The following is a 20309-nucleotide window of genomic DNA, read 5'->3' as shown; positions in this document are numbered from 1 at the left end:
CGGTGGCGGCTGTGGCGGCGGCGGCGGCGGCCCCTCCGGCTCCGGCTCGGTCTCGGGCTGCTCCGGGCTGGCAGGAAGCGCTCCGCTGCGGTCGGCTTTGATCTGCCGTTTATCTGCGGCCAGGGGTTCCCCGAGACCTGTTCAAAGGAGGCGCTGGCCCGCAGGCGGCCGCCTAGGGACCGACAGCGGCCGCGTGGGCTCGGTGGCGGGGCGAGGACCACCCCCCGTGTCACCCCGCGACAGGCCGGCCAGGACCCCCGTCAGGCCACTTGCGGGGACATCGGCTGCGAGCGGGAGAGCAGGCGCAAGCGCGCGGGGTGGCGGTGACGGTTGCCACCATCCTTGGGGGGGCAACGCCGCCACCCTTGGGACCACATCACCGCTGGAGGGGACAACGCAGGCCCCTGCTCACACGCCCTTCGTGCTGCCTCTCCAGGGGGCCGTTGGCGTGTGCGGCTGCGGGGTGTTATCCCGCGGCCCCCCACCCCGGCCCCACGCCTGCACGGCAAGATAGAGAGGGGCAGCTCGGAGCGGGCACGGAGCCAGCTGGAGGGTGGCCCCCCGGGGACCGGGCAAACAGCCCTCCCATCCAGCGCCTGTAGAGATAGGAGCAACGGCTGTCACCTCTGGGGCGCTGGGTGAGCTCAGCCGTTCCTGCCACCCCAAAAAACACCCCTGGAAAAGCAGGCGGTACCTGCTTTGAGCTCCTTTTCCCATCTTCTAATGGTCTGAAGTTGCGACAGGGGAGGTTTAGGTTAGATATTTGGAAGAATTACTTTACTGAAAGAGTGGCCAGGCACTGGAACAGCCTGCCCAGGGAGAGGGTTGAGTCACCATCCCTAGAGGTGTTTAAGAAATGTCTAGATGTGGCACTTCAGGGCATGCTCTAGTGGCAGAGATTGTAGGTTGTTTGGTTGGACTCGATGATCTCAAAGGTCCTTTCCAACCATGAAGATTCTATGATTCTCAATGATTCTATGATTCTAGGTCAAACTGTCCCAGAGTTTGTTGGGAGAAGGCAGGGAGCAGCTTGGGAGTGACTTCTGCTGATGCAACCAAAAGCGAAACCAGCCTGGTGGTTTAGGCAGTGGGGACAACCAGCAGGACAGCGTGCAAGGGGCAGGGGACACACACGTGTGAGCCCGTCGTGGGCTTGGGTGGCTTGAGACACACGCAGGACTGCGTGTCCGCATCCATCCAGATGCGTGTATTTAGGACGGCGTCCTCAGAGGTGCACCCACGGACGGGCCCACAGGTGTGGGACGTGCAAGAATGAGCGCGTGCGTTTGTGAACGTGTTTGTGCCCCATCACACAGGTGAGACCATAAGCGTAAGAGCACACGGGCTGTGTGTTTGTGAAGAAATCAGGGCGCAAACTTCCTTGTCATGCGCGTGAGCTCCTGCACAGACAGGTAGACGTGGGGGGTGTGAGTATTTTCGTGACTCCTTGTGCACGCAAATGTCTGTGCCCATGTGTGACTGCTAACACACCTCCTGTGATGCCCCACATTGGAGCCGCAGCCCCACTTTCTCCTCACCTGCTCCCTGGCCCAAGGGGTATCCGCGGGGCACCGGTTCACCAGCCGCACGTCCACCGAGCACAAACAGAGCCCTCCCGACCCCGAGCAGCATTTTTCCACCCACAGCACTCGTGGTGGCACACTGCTAACCATCTCCGGCCACCCCCGCTGGCCTCCAGCTCCCATTTCAACACCATTCCCAAGGATGGCGCAGACTAAGTCCTCGGAGGAGCGATGCCGCATTGCTGGACGGCTACGAGACACACGACTGGGAGGGTGTTGACGTGTTTTATTTCAGCTCCAGCAGCGCGTGAAGGGATGTGTCGCTGGCGGGGTGCAAGCGAAGCGCTCTGGAGATGGGACAGCTGCTGCAAAGTGTCCCCTTGCTCACATGCCCTCACAGGCAGCCTTGGATGGGCAGCTGGTGAGGACATGGCTGGACCCTTTGGACACTCAGGAGGACCTTGCCTCTGGTTTTGGTGGGATCTGGAGAAGCCCTGGGGCAGCAGGGTGCTGTTCCTGCCAGGGGGCTGTGCTGCAGATGGTGGAAGCAGGACAGCCGCAGAACAGGGCTGGCTCCGCTCCTTTCCCCCGAGCTTGGCTATGTCCCCAGCCACCTCCAGGGTTGGATGATGTGCTGTTCCCTGCCACAGACACGGTGTGAGCAGGGCAAGCAGGTAGCCACGCTCTCCTAGCCACTCTAGGCTGTGATGCTTGATGTTTTCGGAGCCACTCACTGCCCGCAAGCCCGGCTCAGGATCCCACATCAGGGAGGACCACGGCTTGATGGCACCTCACACGAAGACCTGCCGCCCCCGCCTGCTGCCAACCTGCTCATTTCACACGATGCCGCCCAGGATGCTCTGCCACTTTCCAGACACCCCTGGGCAAGTCCCCAAGCCTCTCTTAGGCTGGTCAGCAAGTCACCTCCTCCTCTTTGTTTCCAGCATCTCTTAAGCAGCAGAAAGCTGCCTTTCGTTTTTCTTCTGTGCACGCACCAAGGAGCGCAGCACCACCGAGGCTTTGTGGCCTCTTCGCCAGAAGCCCTTGGACGCAGGACCCGTTCCCACCTCGGCATGGCCAGGTTAAGCTGGTGCCGTGTGGGATTTACCGTAGGGATGGGCACGGGGCGAAGCCCCCGGCCCCACCGCGTGCTGCCGGCGGCACATCAAAGTGCCAGGGCAGTTTTAACCGCGCTCCAGACGCTCCCTCCCATTTCCTGCTGGATTCCCGTCTCGCTCCCTGCGCCCACATCAGCAAAACAGAGTGTAAAAATAGAGGCCGGGCTTCACCAAAACACAATAGTAAATTGTTCCCCGGAAAGGTCACCAGGGCGGCTGAGAATAGCTCCAAGAGCAGGGGAAAAGGAATGTCTACCAAGGGGGGGCAAGCTCAGAAGTGCCTGCCGGACCCCCCCCATGGGAGGTTTCCTGCATCCCCATCAGTGGTGTGGATCCCCTCCCTGTCCTGAGCCCCTGGGGTCTTGGAGCATCTTCATCTTCTCCCATCCACCCCAGCCCTGCCGAGTCTCTCCCAGCACCAATTTTTGGATGGAAACTGATTAAAAAAAAAAAAAAAAAAAAAAAAGGATCGTGAAAGGAGAGGCAGGAGGATCAGAGAGGGAGAAAAGGGCTGGGAGGAGAAAGGGGATCTCGCTGACTGCTCATCTCCTCGCCGCCTGTGACAGCACGGTGTCCCCTGGGCACCTCTGGCCGGCTGTAGCCTTTGTGCGGCGGTGGGAACATCGGGGACGAGCCCCGGGATGAGGAGCATATCCAGCAGTCCCAGAGAGTCATAAATTATTCCCTCCCGTTGTCGCTGGCCTGTAACAGCGAAGAGGCGAAGCTTTCTCATCGTCTTGCCGGGGTGGGAACGTTTGGGTCCTGTCGTTTCTGTGAGCGTATTTAATTCGATAATGTGGGAATGCCCTTAACGAAACAGGTCCTTGCTCTTGGCTCCGGCGGCGTTCCCAGGCAGGGGTGCCAGTGCAGGCTGCCCTCAGCATGGCTTTGCCAGGAAGGCAGTAATTAAAACCAGATAATGAGGCTTGAAAATAAAAGCTGCCCGAATTTTGGGTGATTTTGGTTTTTTTGCGTTTCTTGTTTTATTGTCTCAAACATACACATCCCTCCCACCTTCTCTTTTTTTTTTTTATTAATTCAATTTTATCTCAATGCCGCTTCCCCCCTGTTCTCGCTCCCCAGTATCATCCGTGCAATGTTAAGGGGGACTTTTCTGCCACCGGGACCCCAAATGTCACCAGGTTTGTGGGACTCATCACAAACATGGGTGAAAAAAAAAAATCCCTTTAAATGCACCTGCTTCAAATTTGAAAGGAAACCTTATTTGCCAGAAAATTTCCTGCAGTAGGAGACAGACCAAAACCCTCGTCACCTTGTGATGCCACCAGTGATGCTGCAAGGGGCGAGAGAGAAACCCAAAGCCCCGTCCCAGCCGAGGGCATCCCCACCCGTGACACACAGGCTGTCGCACTCCCCCTCTGTGCAGTGAAACCAGGACCCTAAGGTGCTTTTCCCAACTTTCTCCTCTATTTTGTACAAAGAGAGAAGAAAACAGGTTGGGTTGGGGGTTTTTCCGCATATTTCTGAATCCACAGAGCAATGCGCATCCCCCACTTGCCATGCAACGCGATTAAAAAAAAATTACCATTTGATGGGAAATGAATGAAATTTTCCTTCGGAAGACAAGAGTGGGAAGGGCTTTCAAAAATTATTTTAAATAAGAAAAAAAATAAATAATGCATTTGGTGTCTGCTACCTTCTGTGACATTTGCATCTTGGTGGTGGAGCAGCAGCGAAGTCTAGATGCCCCAGAGAGGAAGGTGGCCAACATGGCCAACATGGGGCCACCAGCCATGTCCCCAGAGCCTGTCCCAGCACGGCAGCTCCCAGGGTCTCTCCATCACTGGGGTCCATCAGGGGTGATGCGCCTTGGCCATCCCACCACAGAGCGGGTGGCATCGGCACCCTCCCGTCCTATACGGCTTGATATTAAATATATATGTGCACGGAGTGGTTTGAAACCTTCACCTTGAGGCTATTCTCCCCTTTGCTGGTGGCGAAGGCCACGTGGCCATGAAGGACGTTTTAATTGAAGAAAATAAAAAAGCAGAAGGGGGAGGTGGAAGGAGAATTGACCTGGCAATGGAAGGAGGGAGGGAGAGGGCCAGGAGGTGGGAGGGAGAGATAAAGGGTGGGTGAGCTATCAGCTCTCCCCCGGCTGGCAGCAGGACAGGGGACGGGGGTTAAACCAGCTGTGAAGCCGTGATCGCCCGACCCCAGATAAACCCCCAGCAGCCGCACGCTGCCCCACGCCTTGTCCCAGCCTCCCCTGGGGATGGAAACCAGCCCAGTCCTGGCTGCGGGGGCTTTGCTCAGCCTGGCTGGGGGGGACCTCTGTGTCCCAAGCGTGAGGCTGTGCCAGGACAGGGCTCCCCGCACCCCCCGGGTTGGAGCCTGAGAAGGGTCCCCATCTTTCACCCGGGGAGAAATGTCACCCAGACACTTTGAAAGGAAGCATTGGCTGCTGGCTGGGGGCAGGGGAGGGGGCAGGGGGGGCGGGTAGCAGCTAGGCTTCTGGGGGGATGCTTTAAAAGAGCGAGGGGTGCTCTAAAAGATGCTGTTTAAGTAGGTAACGACTCTGAAAAATCGTAGAATTTAAAGACAAGAAAATACCTGCAGTGCCGTTCCTGTTCACCTGCTCCGTGCTATGGGGCATGGTGTTGGCCACCATCAGCAGCATGGTGCTGTAGTTATACGTATATATGTGTATATAAATATACAGCGATACACATACACATGGTCAGTGTACCCCTTAGCCTGTAAACGCTCCCCAACTAATGTTACCAGCTCAACTGGTTAACAGGTTTTTCAAGTATTTGTGCACATGGCTGCGAGAACTTCTTTTTTTTTCTTAGGAGGAAAAAAAAAGAAAAGGGGAATTACTGTCGCTGCCTATAAAATCGTGGCTGAACACTTGCCGGGGTGTGAAGGGAAGCAACATTGCCCCCCGGCCACCCCCTCCCCGCACCGTCCCCCTCACCAAAAGAGGGGAAAAGGCTGTCAGAGCTTTTTGGGGGACCTGCAAATAACGTGCTGGGGGCGAGGCGGTGGCAGCTGGTAACGCTTGCCTGCGGTGGGGGGATTGCTTCACCGCCCATCTTCCTTCCTGCCGGCCCCGCGCGCTCTTCCTCCCGCTTGCTCTCTCTGCAAAAGCCCAGCCCAGGCTGGACGGCGTGAGCCAAGCAAGAAAAAATACGAGCAGACCCTTTTGCAAGGTCTTTGCTGCCTGTTTTACCGTTTTTGATGGCTGGGGATGGACCATCCTGGAGACCTCATCCCATAACGCCCAGGAATGAAACACCGAAGCGGTGACGGATCCGAGCGATGAGGCAGGAGAGAGGCAGACAGCAAGTGGAGGCTGCTTTGTAAAACTTTATTTAGAAATATTCTTGATATATTCATTATATATATATATTTATATATACACACACATTACAACAAATGTGTTTTCTAAGTAGCACATCCACAGTGGGTTGAGACTCAGGGTACCAGGTCTGGTTACTTCATTTCTGCAGAAAAAATGCAGAAATCCAAGGGGAGGGCGGCAGAGAAAGGGAGGGGGGCTGAAAAACCCAAAAATCGTCAGGTGGGAATTCACTCACACGGTGCGACATCGCCGCAAAGTGCTGTTTCCAACAGAAACGGGGTGGGGGGGGTGGGGGGGGGGAACGACGATGGTCCACACAGCGAGAGATGAAGCAGGCAGGAGGAGAGGTGGGCAGGGGAAATGTACCATTCAAATCACAATTAAAGTACAACTGTACATACCCCAGGAGACCTACGGTCTGCTCTGCTACAGGCTACAAGCAGGCGCGTGTGTGCGTGAGGGTGCTGGGGGGGTTGGGGGGGGGGGGTGCCGCCACGGTTGTACCATTTTCCCAACTGTTCAGCTACCGAAAAGATTAAAAAAAAATTAAAAAATGGTGAGGGATGAGGAATTTCTGAGAGTCGGTGACTTTTTCTTGCAATAGTTTAATAAAAAGGGTGCACAACACCCCCCCACACACACACACATACCCCAGGGTTATTTTGAACACTAAAAACCAAGAACAGCTTTACCTGTGCGACAACATCCCTCTCCCTTCCCTGGAGGGCCTGCCAGCCCCCACCACCTGCTTCTCCTACCCCTGGCACCGGGAACAGCCCAAACCTCTTCCTCAGCATCACTCCATCACCCGCCGGCACCTCTCCCCTGGCCCAGCCCTGCGGGTAACCCCCTTCAGAAAAAAAACCCAACGCCCACGCACAGGCAATCCGGACCCAGGAGGGAATTTTCTTCCTTTTCCCCAGTTTAAGATGAGGGAGGTTGGTGGCTTTGGAGTCTCTGCTGGAAACCCTTCCTCAGGCCAGGACCTCTTCCCCGGCAACTAGTTCCACCTAACGTGCCAACCCACGCGCCAGCCTCCCACCTATTATTTACAAAGGGGCGTTAAAACCAAGCGGGGGTGGAAATGATGGGGCTCTGGGTGAAGCCTGGAGGGGCTTGCAGACACCTGCCCCAATCCTCTGTGTGTCCTTGTACCTCAGCACCCTTGAAAAGGAACGAGAGCCGTGGAAGGTGTCCCCACTCAAAGGACTTTTTCCCTTCCAAAGGATGTTTGTGGGTGGTTTTGGTTTGTTTCTTTTTGTTGTTGTTTTTTTTACTGTAATATGGTAGAGATTTCTGTGCCTTGACATCTCTGCAGAGGGAGAGGATGGGCTTGGGGCCATCGCTCCATCAGGCATCAGGTGGTGGGCGAGAGATGGGCCTGATGCAGCGGTGATGGCACCATGTGGTCCTCAGCTCCCAGCAGCAGTCCCCTGCTTCCCAAAAGCCCTCCCAGGAGGAAGCAGGGATCAGAGCATCGGCTCAGTCACGGCCATAAATTTTGCAGCAATTGAAGCGCTGGGGAGTGGAGGCCAATCCCACCACTGCTTTTAGTGGAGGGCTGGGGGCTCCTACCAGCCTTGGGCCCTCCTAACACCGGATTGAATCCAGCACCTGGAGCGCAGCCTGCAGGCATTGGCACAGCTGAACCACCACCATTTTCACACAAAAAACCAAAAAATTCAAAGTATACTATTAAAACCCTTTTATACCCTATGTACACGCGCACTGTTGATGCGTCATCGACTCCTTTTGCCTTTTTGTTGCTTTTTGAATTTAAAAATCCCCCCGTCCAAGGGGATGCTTCACCAGCATTTTTTTTTTTTTTTTCCCTTACCAATTCTGAAATTCATTTGCCTTGAGAGAAGCTCTGGCCCTACGGAAACCACTGGGAAAACTCTAGGAGAACACAACAGCTGAGCGTTACCAGCAGAAAAATCAGGGACCGGGAGGGTGGCAGAAAACATCTATGTACCTTTTCGTTCAGTGGATACGGCATGACAGCGTTAAACAGAAATAATCCCACGTCATAAATACAACAACCCCAAACAATCCAAAGTTAGGTAGAAGGGAAAGGAAGAAAGGGGGGGGGAAAAAAAAAAAGAAAATAAAAAAGAAAAAAGAGAGAAAAAGAAAAAGTCTTAATCCTTTTAATAGTTCTTTTGCTGAGGCTATTTTTTCACCTCTTTAAAAAGATACAGTCAAAATCTCTGGGACAATGGGAAGACGTGGCCACAGCTCCTGCTCAGACCAGTTGTATGTGCCACAGGCTGGAGAAATGCTGCGGCGCTGGCGGATTTCAGCAGTCTCCAGTGCCACGTGGAGCTGGAAAGCGTCAGTGGCCTCCACCGGCAGTGAAAGAGGAGTTTCATGTCTCAACCAGGCGACTGCTTAAAAATCGACGGTCATCAAACGGTCTGAAAACCCTCCAAACGCTGGAGAGGTGCTGGCCACGTCTCCTGCCCCTCCACAGAGTCACATCATGAGCAGTATGTACAATGAAGATGACTTCAAGGCTTTTCTTCTTTGTACGATCACGTACCTAAATGCCGAACGTCCATCTGGTTTGGTCTTGTCCTCGGCCAACGTGCCGGATGCTCCGTCCCCGGGCTGGGGAGAACGGGGAGCCCGAGCCCCCGCGGAAAGGCAGAGTCACGAATCCCACGGGCACAAGTTCCAGCATCCTCACGCTCGGGTCTCGCCTCCCCCTCGGTGCTTCAGGAGCGATGCGGAAGGTCATCACCGCTGCGCGTTGCCTTCTACGGGGAGGATGGCATGGTGCAGGCTCCGCGTGTGCTTCGAATCTAGTGTTTCGTGCTCTTCCGTGAAGCTGTCCGGGCTTGCCGCTCCGTCTAAAGAACTTCCACAGCTAGAGTTAGGAGACAACATGTCCTGCAGGAGGTCTTCCTGGACTATCCCAGAGTCTTTGTTCACTTTGCCCCTTTGGTTTCCTTCTTCCTCCTGGTCGTTGAGCAGCTTGGCCAGGAAGTTGATGTATTTCATAGCCAGGCGCAAAATCTCGTTCTTGCTCAGTTTTTTGTCAGGCGGGTGGGTGGGGATGAGCTTGCGAAGCTCTGCAAAGGCTCCATTGACGTTCTGCTGCCTCCACCTCTCCCGGCTGTTGGTAAAAATGCGACGAACCACTTTCGTATGAGGACCTGCAATTGCAACCATGCAGAGTTAGGAGCCAGGCGTAACAGGCCATTTATTACTTTGCTGAATAAGTCATCGTTTCCCAAATTAACTAATTTAATGACATCAGCAAGGCAGTGAAACAGGAGTTTCCAGCTAACTGGAAGCTAATCTCGTGAGCTGAGGTAGCCGTAATCTCTGTTCAATCCAGTGGAAGGGGAAAATGGACTTGTGTCTTTTTAGATGTCTCCTGAGACGCCTAAATTTACTTCTCCAAGGAATAAGGCTTAGAGCATGACACCTGTGCAGAAGGCTGCTATATTTTTAGGATATCTCAGCAACAAGGGTCCTATTAAAAGGCTAGGTTCCAAGATGGTTTTATTTTCTATCCCCAAAGTGTCTTAAGGACATACCATTGGGACAGGAGGAAATAAGCTTAAGCAATGGCTTTGACAACTCTAAGATCCAGAGATCTTCCCTGATGCAGGCAGGATCCAGAGTTGACAGAGAGCACAGCATTGCCACCGGCCCTCCGGGTGGTCTGTGTGAAATGAGGTGGCAGGATTCACCCCGTAGCGATGAGGACAGGTGGCAATGCCACCCCCAGAGTGAAAGCAGTGTCCTTGCTGGAAGGGTGATCACAGGTGGAGGATGAAGCGGTTTCACAGCTGGCCCGAGGACCACCTGCCCTCTGCACATTGTGGCAAAAACTCCCTGTCTGACAGCGATGGGAGAAGGCACTCTAAATTGCCAGCGGTGTCCGTTTGGCTCAGTTACATGTGAACTCCTGTTAAATCCCTGTAGTTTTATTGCCATATTCCTGACGGGCCATGTTACACAGGGTGGACTCACAAAATGCACACATTCTCACTCATTGCACATCATTCATTCAGTGCACATCATTCTCACTCATCACTCATACATTCTCCTTTCAGATCATCAGGGTAACTCCTGTTGGCACGAGTGAGACATGATCTCGGCACGAGGAGAGACCCAAAAGCACGTCGACCCAAAAGTAGTGTGCTACAGGAGTAGCAGCACTGTATATCAGGACTGCGGGTCCTTGGGTCCATGGAAACCAGTTCACGTAAGGAGACACTAGCACAGCATGCTTTTATTATTACGTCCTTTCCATCCTCACCTCCGGAGACACCAACAACGGAAGGACACAGTAATCTCGTGAAACTCTGGGAGAACGACTATGGTAGAAACCCCCATAGGATGGGAAGCATCGCATACAGTGAAAACCATCACAAAGCATGAAGCAAAGACTTGCAGATAACACATGGGTGAGCGGTACCCCAAAGGACAGGCTGCGGATATTCCCATCTGCACCATCTCTCCCCTCTAGCCCCACTCTGAGACACTTGCCTAACCAGTGGGAGCAAGTCCCTGGCCATGGTGAGCAGTTTAAGCCATAGCTCTGCCATCACCCAGCGAAACCAGCATCCTCAGAGGCATTTAAACACCATTATTCTTAGATAGCAAAGCTCTAGCCTGCTTTGACTGTGGCAGAGGTGCCGACCAGATGTGATTCTGGAGGCATCCTACTCAAGCTGCACTTTGACAGATCCCACCTAGCACAATGCAAGAAGAGGAATCCCATGTTCCATCACGCTTCCCTCCCTTCAGGGAAAACTGAGCCCCTTTGGTCCAGCGCATCAGATACAATATCCCCTCCATGGCAGGGTGGCACATGGGGGTATGCGTGGGGACATGCTCCCAGGCCGTCAGATTAAAGCCACCTGCTTCTCCAGCGTGCGAGCAGCCGTACAACTCACTTCTCACAACATGCTCCGGAGCAGGGAGTCCCTCAAAATCACAAAGAGCCCCTGGGATGAACTGGGGGATGTCAGAATGAGAAACTCATCTCCAACCTCTAAGATCCCGGTCTGATGCTTCAATAAAGCCCGTTTTCCGCTGCCAGACAGCACATAAATACCCTTCATACGAATTGATGTCCGAGAGCTCATAGAAAAGGAAGGTTTCTTGTCCCTGATGTGCATAGCCTGCTGTCATGGGGTCATGGGGAAGGTGGTGGAGACTAAGGGGACCTCAACAGCGCTGGGCTGCCCGGCGCTGCTAATAAGGCAGTGGAGAAGGTGCCACAACCTGCTACAATAATACAACAGTTTCAACCTTTAAATACTCTCTCCAGAGCAAACAAAGCTACCAGCCTTGAATCTAGAAGGAGATGGAGATTAAAACCTTTTTACTCCTGTGAGGGCATGAGTAAAAAAAAAAAACAAAAAACCTTGGGCGCTATTTATTTTCCAAAAATTCTCAAGAGACTTCCAGTCTTCACAGGCTTCAAATACGCGTCTCTGCTCACTGAAAGTTGCTGACTAAGAGGAGCCTATTCCTAAAATTTTGAAATCAGAAAAAAGACCTCTTTGTCTTCATCCGGGGGCACCCAAATCAAGCTCCACTGTATAACACAAATTCTGACACCACTCAGATTTTTTTTTTCATTCCTGCATCAACCGAAGTAAACACATCTTTTAGAAAGAGATCAGGTTTTGGCCAAAACGCGTCAAGCAATGGAGAAATTTAAAATGCCCCATAGCTGTGTTATAATAGAAGAGCTTTATTTCTCATAAAGAAACTTGCCTCATAATTAATGCAAGCAGTCGGATGAAAATTTCTGCCTGAATTTTGTTCCAATTGATTGACTGATGCTTTTTTTTTTAAATTGTAATTAGAGGTCTTAGGAAAACTAGTAAAAAAAAATTAGCTTCCAAAGTTACAGAATATCCTTGCAGATGTTTTTTTTACATTTTTGTCTCCATTTATATCTACTTTTAAAGAAGATATTCACTGCACCAAACTTTCCCCAAAATGGAAAAAGAAATAGTTGCAATAAACTAGCATTTGCTTCTTTAGAGAGGAAACCAAACGCTCTCCTGCCTCTCTGCACCTCGCAGGGGCTGAGGACCGACAGGAGCGATGCTCAGGGCGATGAGCAAAGCCCAGCAGACAGCACAGATGCCTCAGGACGGGATGCATCTCTCTACAAATTACTCCTGTTTAGACAGCATCATGTAGTACCTATTTTTCCCCCAAAAAAAATTCCAAGCCTAATGTCGGAAATTCACATGAGCCAGAACCTGCAGGACTGAGCCCAGTGTATACACCTGCATCACAGCCCACAGCCAAGAACGTGGTTACAACCAAATATCTCTGTAATCCTTAATACCTAATTTAGCAGCAAGTCGAAAGCTTTAGTCAGACACCGTGATTTGATGGACTTGTCGCCGTAGCCGCTAAGCCTCTGGACCGAAATCCCAGACAAAAAGACCTTTTTGTGCCGGGGGCTGAGACAACCCCCTGCCCCACGGGGCTGCCTTCTGGAGGGACCGGGCAGACGGAGATCGGGGAGAGAGGGACTGATGAAGGCAGATAACGCCCCGAGCCCCTCGTTTCGTGTTATTTCCGAGTGATGCGGATTATGATTTCATCTGATTTTAGCTTAGGCGGGGAGAAGGAAAGGGACAGCTAGCCAGAAAGAGGGGAAATTAATTGCCTGGCGATGGAAATATAGCGTTTGCAATTGCTAAAGAGAAAACACATTTCGTTTGTACGGGCTGTTTAACTGCAGATAAACGTGTCGGGCTTCCAGGCGAAAATCGTTCCTGCCTCCCGCAGCCCACGCCGGCTGCCTGGGAGCGGGCAGCGGGATCCTGCCCTGCCTTTTCCCTGCCCTGCCTTTCTTTGGTATTATCCTGCCGGTCCAACGGGCGATCCCCGCGCCTGGGATCTCTGCTGGGACACGGCTGTCACCCTCCACATCTGCTCCCAGGTTCTGCCACCAAGAGCAGACAGGGGCTATTTCTCCGCGGGGCGGGCTGCAGCAGGGGGTGGGTGTGCACTGAATCGAGGTGCAGAGGAGGTGGCAAATGGGGACCGGCGGCAAAGGGACCGGCCACAACCCCACTGCGACCCCGCAGACCTCAGCCCAGGTTTAGCTCTTTGCTTCTAAGCAGTTTAGAGGCAGGTTGGATCTTTCTGCTCAAGGCTGCGGTCGGCGATAGGGGTGTCCCCTCGGCTGAAAGGGTTTGCAACCACAGCGTGTGTCACTGCAGTGGCCCTCATCCAGCCGCTGCGCTTCAACGGGGACTTAAATTTAGTGGCTTCCTTCGGATTTAATCTCTAAGCAATTTGCAGAACAGGGATGTAATTAACCATACGCTGAACTGCTTTGCTGCGTGAAGGCAAATCCACCGAGCAGGCTGCCGGTCATTAGCCGGGACAGATCTGTACAGAGCCTTACCGGGGGGGGAGCTACCCCTCCGCCACAGCCATCCTATTTGTCCTTTTCGATTTGGGGTCTTAATCCCAGCGTGTGGCACCCTGCAGCAATTTGCCCCGCTCAGCAGATGGGGAATCCCTTCCCCCCCTAACCCCCCCCCCCAAAAAAAAAAAAATCAGTGCAGGGGCAAAACTCTCTCACCGTCGGTGATCTCCATCTCGTAGGGAGAGGGTCTCCTCTTCACCCGGTTGCTGCCGTACATGGAGAAGGAATCCGGTTCGCCGAAAAACCCGCTGCAAACGAAAAGGCGGAGAAGCCGTGAGGACACACCGGCATCCGCCCCGGCACGCCACGGCCCCCGCGGGGCAGGGGGAGGAGGGGGGTGGTCCGGGGGCCGGCGGGAAGCCGAGCAGCTCCGTGACCTCGCAGGGAGCTCAGGGCTCACGAAGCAGAGCCCGGGGTCGTGCGGCGACACCACACGCGGCCGCGCCGGCGACACGCACCGAGGGACGCCAGCCCTGAGTGCGCGGGGGGATGCGGGGGGCGGCCGGGCGAAAACCACCCCCCTCCCCGCGGGTTTCTGCCCCCCAGCCTCCCCCCCGGAGAGAAGGGGACAGCGGAGGACCCCTTCCCCGCACAGACGGGACGCGCTCTGCCCCTGCCAGAGCGTTTTATGTCCCTTGCGGGACTCATCGGAGCCCGGGGAGCTCCGAGGGTCTCAACCAGCTCTCGACAAGTGCCGCGTTTACCGACGGACCCCTTTGCTCTGCACGGGGCACTTCTCCCATGATTTTTTTTTTTTTTTTTCTAGGAACGACAGTTTTTCGTTTCGGGTTATTCCCGCCGCACCCCCCCCGCACCCCCCGCCTTTTTCTTCCTTTGCAAAGTTGCATCCAAAACCGCGATGACTAAGCCCCGAGCGGAGGAAGGGATGATGCTGCTGCCGTCCCCCTCCCTCCCTCCCCGGCACCGAGCCCCGCAGCCGAGCGGGGCCCCCCTCGGAGATCCCGGCCGGGGATGGGGTGGGGGGGGGAGACACGGACCTGTTGATGGTGGCCAGCGGCTGGCCCAGGTTGTAGAGCATGGCCCTGCCGGGGGGCTGCAGCGGGAGCGCGGGGGGGCTCAGCTGCACCATGCGGGCCTCGCAGGCGGCCTCGGCGGCGCGGCACGGCTCGGCGCCCGGCGCTCTCTGCATCGCCTCCCCCGCCGCCTCCCGGCTTTTTATGTCCAGGGAGCCCCCCCGGCGCACCAGCTCGATGACGGGGACGGGGGCGGCGGGGGGCCCGGGGGAGGGCCGGCCCGCCTCCTTGGCCGCCCCGTTGAGCAGCAGCTGGGGGTCGGCCGGCGCCTCCATGCCCCCGCGGCTGCTCTCCGGCTCGCTCGTGGTCTCCGTTTCCGAGTCGTGCCGCCGGGGGGGGCGGGCATCGCGGGGGTCACTGGGGGGCGGCGGGGCGGGCGGCCTGTCCATCGTCCTGCGGAGAGAAGCAGCGGTGAGGGGCAGCCCCGGTTTGGGGCGGGGGGGGGTGGAGGGGTACCCCGCCCCGGGCACCGCCCCGACGGGGGAGGGCGGGGGGGGGGGGCACTTCAGGACTCGGGCTTCGCCGGCAAGAAACGGGGGGAGGCACTAATCACCCCAAATCAATTCGAGTTTGACAGCGGGACGGCTGCGAGAGGGGAAGGGGTTGGCGGGGGGGGGGGGGGGGTGGATCTGCAGGGCCCACGCCGCCGAACCGTGCGGCGCCGTGACGTCACGGAGCGCCCCGGCCCCGCCGTGACGTCACGGAGCCCCGCGATACGGTGCGGCTCTTTGACGTCGGGCAGAGCCCCGGTTCCGCACGACGCACCGCGCAGGGGGGTGCCGGGTCGGATCCCCCCCCCCCCCTCACACCCCGCGGTGATCTCCGCGGCCAGGCGCGGAGGGCTGACACCCTGAAGGCGGCTGATGCAGCCAGAGGGGCTCGGGAGCAGCACCCGGCGCGCCGCGGTGGCCGGGTGTGAAATTATGCGGCCAAATTACGGCCGGGAGAAGGCTCAGACGCACCCCCACACACACACCCGTTTGGGGGATTTCTCCCCGTTTTGGGGACCCCGGCGTTGTTTGCCGCCCCGCGGAGCCCGCCCCATCGCGGCCCGGCCTCCCGGCAGCGTCCTCAAGCCTCTCCTCCCATTTTTTAATTTTTTTTTTTTTAATTATTATTTTTAAACCAGCGAAATACAGCCGAAGCCACTATTTGGGGGAGAGGGGGTTAAAGCAGCCCACACCGGAGTCAATTCCCCCCGCGCATTCGCTACCGCAGGAAGGAGGAAGGGGCCCGGCGCTCGGCAGCTCCATCCGCGGCCGCGCATTGTCCCCCCGTCTCCCGCAGAACGAATGCTGTCGCGAATGCCGAGGGCAGGCGGCGATATCGCTGTTATTGCCATGCTGTTTCTCCCACCCCTCTCCTCGTTCGTTTTTGGGCTGGTTCCCCCCCCCCCCCCCCGCCAATAAATAAAGGGCTTCGCAGAGCAGAGAGCTGCCACACACCGGTCTCCTCCCCATCCTTCTCGTTCCTTTGCCTTGAGTAATTTTTCATTTTATTTTTTTTTTCTGTTTCTGCTGGGCTTAATTGTGAAAGAAAACCCATTTTGGGGGGTCATATATCACCACCCCTCTTGGGGGGGGAAAAAAAAAAAGCAACACACGACCAAACAACAAACCACCCAAGCTAAAGCACAACCTCTCTGCCTTCCCTCCAGCCCCCTTCCCCGCCAGCCCTGGAGAAAGAAAAATCTAATTGCCTATTCCGATATTGTATAGGAAGAGATTACTCACATGTGTCATATTTAAGTAGGGACACCGCAAGTCTCTCCTGTTTCAACAAAAGCGCTCTCAGTGTCAGGCTGAATTTACTCCTCCCACCTCAAGGTACTTACGACTTTATAGAGAGGAAGGACACCCGCATCGGGATAAAACTGCTAAATCCTGGGAGGAAGAGAAGGCGGGGGGGGGGGGGGGGGGAGAGAAAAAGAGGAGAGGGTGGATCTCGTGGGCCCGGATGGCCAGAGATCGGCGGAGAGAGGGGTGCAGGGGAGAGTGAAGGAGGGGACGGCACCCCGGGGCGGCCCCTGTTATGGGGGACAGCCGGCCACCCCCCCCCCCCCCCCGGCCGTGTCCCCGCCGCGCAGTCGGGAGCCGCCGCCCCGCACACGGGACCACAACGCGCGGCGGCCACGGCCTGGCGTAGAAAATGTAAATAGATAAAAAAAAAAAACGGAGTGAAAAAAAAAAAAAAGCGCCTTATATTCGGGGCGAATTGGGCGGTTTTTTGGACACACTGCAAGCCCGGTCTCCCCGGGAGGAAATCCCGGACGGGGCCGGAGACGGAGTTGTTTTTCTCCCGATGGGCTCGCCAATAACGGCGGCGGCGTTTCTCCCACGCCCGGCTGGAAAATTTAATTCCTAAAAGGGTAAATTTAATTCCTAAAAAGGCCGGTTACCGGCGGGGCTCCCGCCCGAGGTGCCGCGACGGCCAGGGCCGGGCCGCCGGCGGGGTGAGCCCGCTCCCCGCCGCCGATCAACAGGAAGGCGAGGACGGTTCCCCCCCCGCCACCGCCGCCGCCAACGAAATCACGAAAAATAAGGCTTTCTCCTTCGTTAAAAAACGAAATAATCCCGATGGCGTCTCCTCCCGCTTTCGTTAAAAACGAAATACACAAAACCGCAAAAATACCCGCAGTGTTTTGCCTTCGTTTGGGGGTGATTTCGTTTAGAAATATAAGCGGGGGGGGGAGGGGGGGGGGCATTAATTCCCTGCCTGCTGGTTTCTGCTCCGTAAAATCCTTTTGTTTTCCAGCCGCGGATGGGCAGGAAATTTCCAGCCCAGAAACGCACCTCTGCCGCCGGCCCTTTGTAGGGAAATTACCCCAAAGCGGAGGGGGAGCGGTATATGGGGAGGGGGGGAGAGAGACACCTCCCCCCCACCCCGGGAACAAGCGAACAGGCCCTGGCCATCGGCGGGGCCGGGTCCCGGTGCCCCCCCCCCCACTCCACGGTGTAAGCCGGGCCCGGCGGGCGCTCCCCCCGCCGCCGCCCGTCCCACCCGGCCCCTCGCTGCTGCGTCCCGGGGGTCCCGGGGGAGGAAGCGGGGGGGGGGGGGGGGGAGCGCCCCACATTTTCAAAGGGGAAAGTGCGTTCTCTTCCTCACCCACCCCGCATCAAAGAAGAAGAAGAAAAAAGATTAAAACCCAACCGCGGAAAAGACTTGGGTGGTTTTTTGCCCCTTTCACCTGTCTCTTACATGGGGTAGAAACCCCCCCAAATCCCCCTGGACCCCCCCCAAAACCCCCCGCCCGCTGAAGGGCCGGATTCCTCTTTACTCACCATTTGCTTTTCATTGGGAAAAGTGAGTGGAGCCATTTTGTGGCCTACGCATCGCGGCTATATTTGTAGTAAGTGTTGGGTGGCTTCAGCTGGGGAGGCTCTAATTCCACATCACGTCCAGTTTCCTATTTAGTATGGAGAGCGGAACACTACTGCAATGTGGCCGAGAGAGATAAAACCCCAGCAGTGGCCCGCCTGCCCTGATAAGCTTCTAAACCCATTATTTATGAAATGATTCATTATTATTTGGCAATTTTATCGAAGGAAAGCGGAAAATTATTGCAGGGATATGCATAGGAATAACTCCGGAATGCATGCCTTCTAGCTTTTTATGTGTGTGTGCTTAGATGCTCTTAAAAAGACACTGAAAAAAAAAAAAAAAAGAGTAATAAAAAATTGCACTGTGGCTGCCCGCATCTGAATAGCAATTCTTTATTTTAGTCCTCTTGGAGGTTATTATGCCCCTGCTCTTTTTTTTTTTTCTTTTTTTTTTTTTTTGATTAAATATGGAACACCTACTCCGTTCTTAATTAAATTTAATGAGACAAAATAAATTGTTGGAGATGTTGAGAGAGAGAGAGGAGAGAGGGAAGGGGTGTGGGCTGCTTTGGGACAAGAGGAGGTAAATAAAGCGCATCAAGAGGAGATGTTTTGGAGACAAGTGGCCCCATCCCCAGCCATCCTTTCCCCCCTCCACACCGTGTGTTTTCGCTGAAGGGCTGAATTGGGGCGAGCTCCCCGTGTCATCTCCCGTGCTGAGGCGGGGGGAGGCCGAGCATCCCCCCCCGCCGGCCCGGGGGATGCTGGAGGACGGGGAACGGAACGGGTACCCCTCGCCCTTGGGAAATTTGGGATGGGAATGGAAAGGAGAGCTCGGGGAAAGGCCGAGCCTGGAGGAGAGGAGCTTGGGGAAGGGGAGAAAGGGCCCTGGACAGCCAGCGGGGCTCGGGGACGGGGACCGGCTGCTCGCCCCGTCGGGGCTGGGGCTCAGCCCGGCCGCGGAGGGCTCCGGGCCCGGCGGGATGGGGCCACCCCCGACCTTTGCCAAAGACGCCGTGCGAAGGGAGCGGGGGACGGGCGGGGGGCGGGGGTCGGCTGCCCTGTGCGGTGCTCGGAAGGCGACGGGACGCCCCCGAAACCCTCCCCGAATTGCCAGAGGGGCCCGTCAGAAGAAAAGGGGGAGATTGAGGGATCGCTGGGGGGTCCTGGGTGCGTTCCCCCGGACACCCACAGGTAAAGCCGTCCTAGAGGCAGCGGCGGGGAGCGGTTTTCGATAGCTCGGGGGATCGACCCGCCCGGGTAGCCGAAAACCAACGAAATTTCCACCGGAGCGGAGCGGGGAGGAGGGGGCCGCGGCTGAACCCCTCCCGGGACGCCCCCCGGTCCCTGCTGCGGGGTTGGGGCGAGGCTGCGGCCCCCCGGCCGTGCGCGGAGCCCGGAGCGAGGGGGAAGAAGCCGCGGCCCCGTCCGGCGGCGGGGCGATGCGGAGCGGCCCCCGCACCTGCCGATCGGCGAAGCCGGGGGTGCGGGGGCCGCTACCGTGTCCCCCCCGGCCCCCGCCACCTGCACGCCCCCCCGCAAGGGGGAAATGCCGGAGCTGTTATTCTTCCTTTCACTCCTTCCCCTCAACCTCCCGGCTCTGGACGCGGCCGTGGGAGAGGTTTCCACAAACCCTCCCTCGTTCCTCCCCACCCCCGGGTCGCGGCTGGGGTCGGGTCCCCGCAGGCAGGAGCCCGCACGATGCCGGCAGCCTGCGTGGGGTGGCAGGGCAGGGGACAGTCACGACGCGGCGGAGAGAGCCCGCCGTGCCTCCCGCCAGGAAACACGACCATTTTCAAGCCGGCTCCTCTCACCAACAGGAAGCGTTAAAGATAGAACAGCCGGGGCTGGGTGGGGGAGATTAGGAAACCCGAGCATCTTCTGCGCACCGACAGCCACCGCGGAACCATTCCCACTCCCCTGACACGGGTGGGCTTCCCGGTCCTGTCCCCCTTCCACGCTCTCGCCAGGCGAAGAGGCAGCAAGCCCCGCGGTAGGGAGCACCAAAATTAAAGAGGTCAGCGATGCTCCGAGCAGGCCCAAGACCTTTTGAGCCAGCACTATAAATATCTGCCCTTTAATTATGACAAAGGACAGCTAGAAACAACAGAAGCCAAGAAGAAAACCCTCTAAATAAAGCCTTAAACCGTGCCGCCCCTCCACGTGTTGTCATTGCCCGATGGGTCCCCATCGCTGAGGGTTAACAAAGCCAGACCTGGCTTCCCGTGCGTTTTTCGACTCCCAAGTGCAGTAGATGCTTCAGGATAAATAATAAAAAAATAAATTAAAAAAAAAAAAAGCCAGGCATCTTGAAATTACTCAGATCTACAGTATGAAAGGAAAAGCCATTTTAGGGAAGTGTGGGGGTTTTTTGTTGTTTTGGTCAAGTAAATTCATGTTTCACTCGCCCAGAGGTTGCTGTCCAGGATTGTATGATTTGTGTAACTTAACCTTATTAACACCACACCCTTGTCCTGGGCTGTGTCTGAGTAGTTTGGCTTCTGTCTTCAAATTGTTTCTAGCCCTCGAGCATTTGAAGAAAGCCTTTAAAATATTAACC

At 56.0% G+C, this 20309-nt stretch overlaps 1 protein-coding gene across 3 annotated transcripts; it reads right to left on the bottom strand.

The window, feature by feature from the left end:
- Positions 1 to 5980: 5980 nt before the first annotated feature.
- TAL1 (TAL bHLH transcription factor 1, erythroid differentiation factor) lies at positions 5981 to 17856 on the bottom strand. Of its 3 annotated transcripts, none has more exons than XM_063343999.1 (5): positions 17711 to 17825; positions 16163 to 16199; positions 14394 to 14822; positions 13552 to 13643; positions 5981 to 9127 (listed from the first exon to the last, which is right to left on the bottom strand). In XM_063343999.1, coding segments are annotated over exons 2-5 (942 nt in total). In that variant the 5' UTR covers positions 16165 to 16199; positions 17711 to 17825; the 3' UTR covers positions 5981 to 8708. The 3 variants fall into 3 exon arrangements, with proteins under 3 accessions (XP_063200069.1, XP_063200068.1, XP_063200067.1); XM_063343998.1 differs by having other exon boundaries at positions 5982 to 9127; positions 16163 to 16312; positions 17711 to 17850; XM_063343997.1 differs by lacking the exon at positions 16163 to 16199 and having other exon boundaries at positions 5982 to 9127; positions 17711 to 17856.
- Between the last annotated feature and the right edge of the window lie 2453 nt (positions 17857 to 20309).

Source organism: Chroicocephalus ridibundus, chromosome 8 (assembly GCF_963924245.1).
Source record: "Chroicocephalus ridibundus chromosome 8, bChrRid1.1, whole genome shotgun sequence".
NCBI lineage: Eukaryota > Metazoa > Chordata > Aves > Charadriiformes > Laridae > Chroicocephalus > Chroicocephalus ridibundus.
This window is presented reverse-complemented; position numbering and strand designations above follow the sequence as displayed.

Excerpts from the sequence above, each read along its gene's own strand:
- TAL1 (XM_063343997.1), bottom strand. Across the intron at positions 13,644-14,393 it reads CCGCTGGCCACCATCAACAG|CGGGTTTTTCGGCGAACCGG; the intron begins GTCCGTGTCTCC and ends TTTCGTTTGCAG. Across the intron at positions 9,128-13,551 it reads CGAGATGGAGATCACCGACG|GTCCTCATACGAAAGTGGTT; the intron begins GTGAGAGAGTTT and ends TTGCAATTGCAG.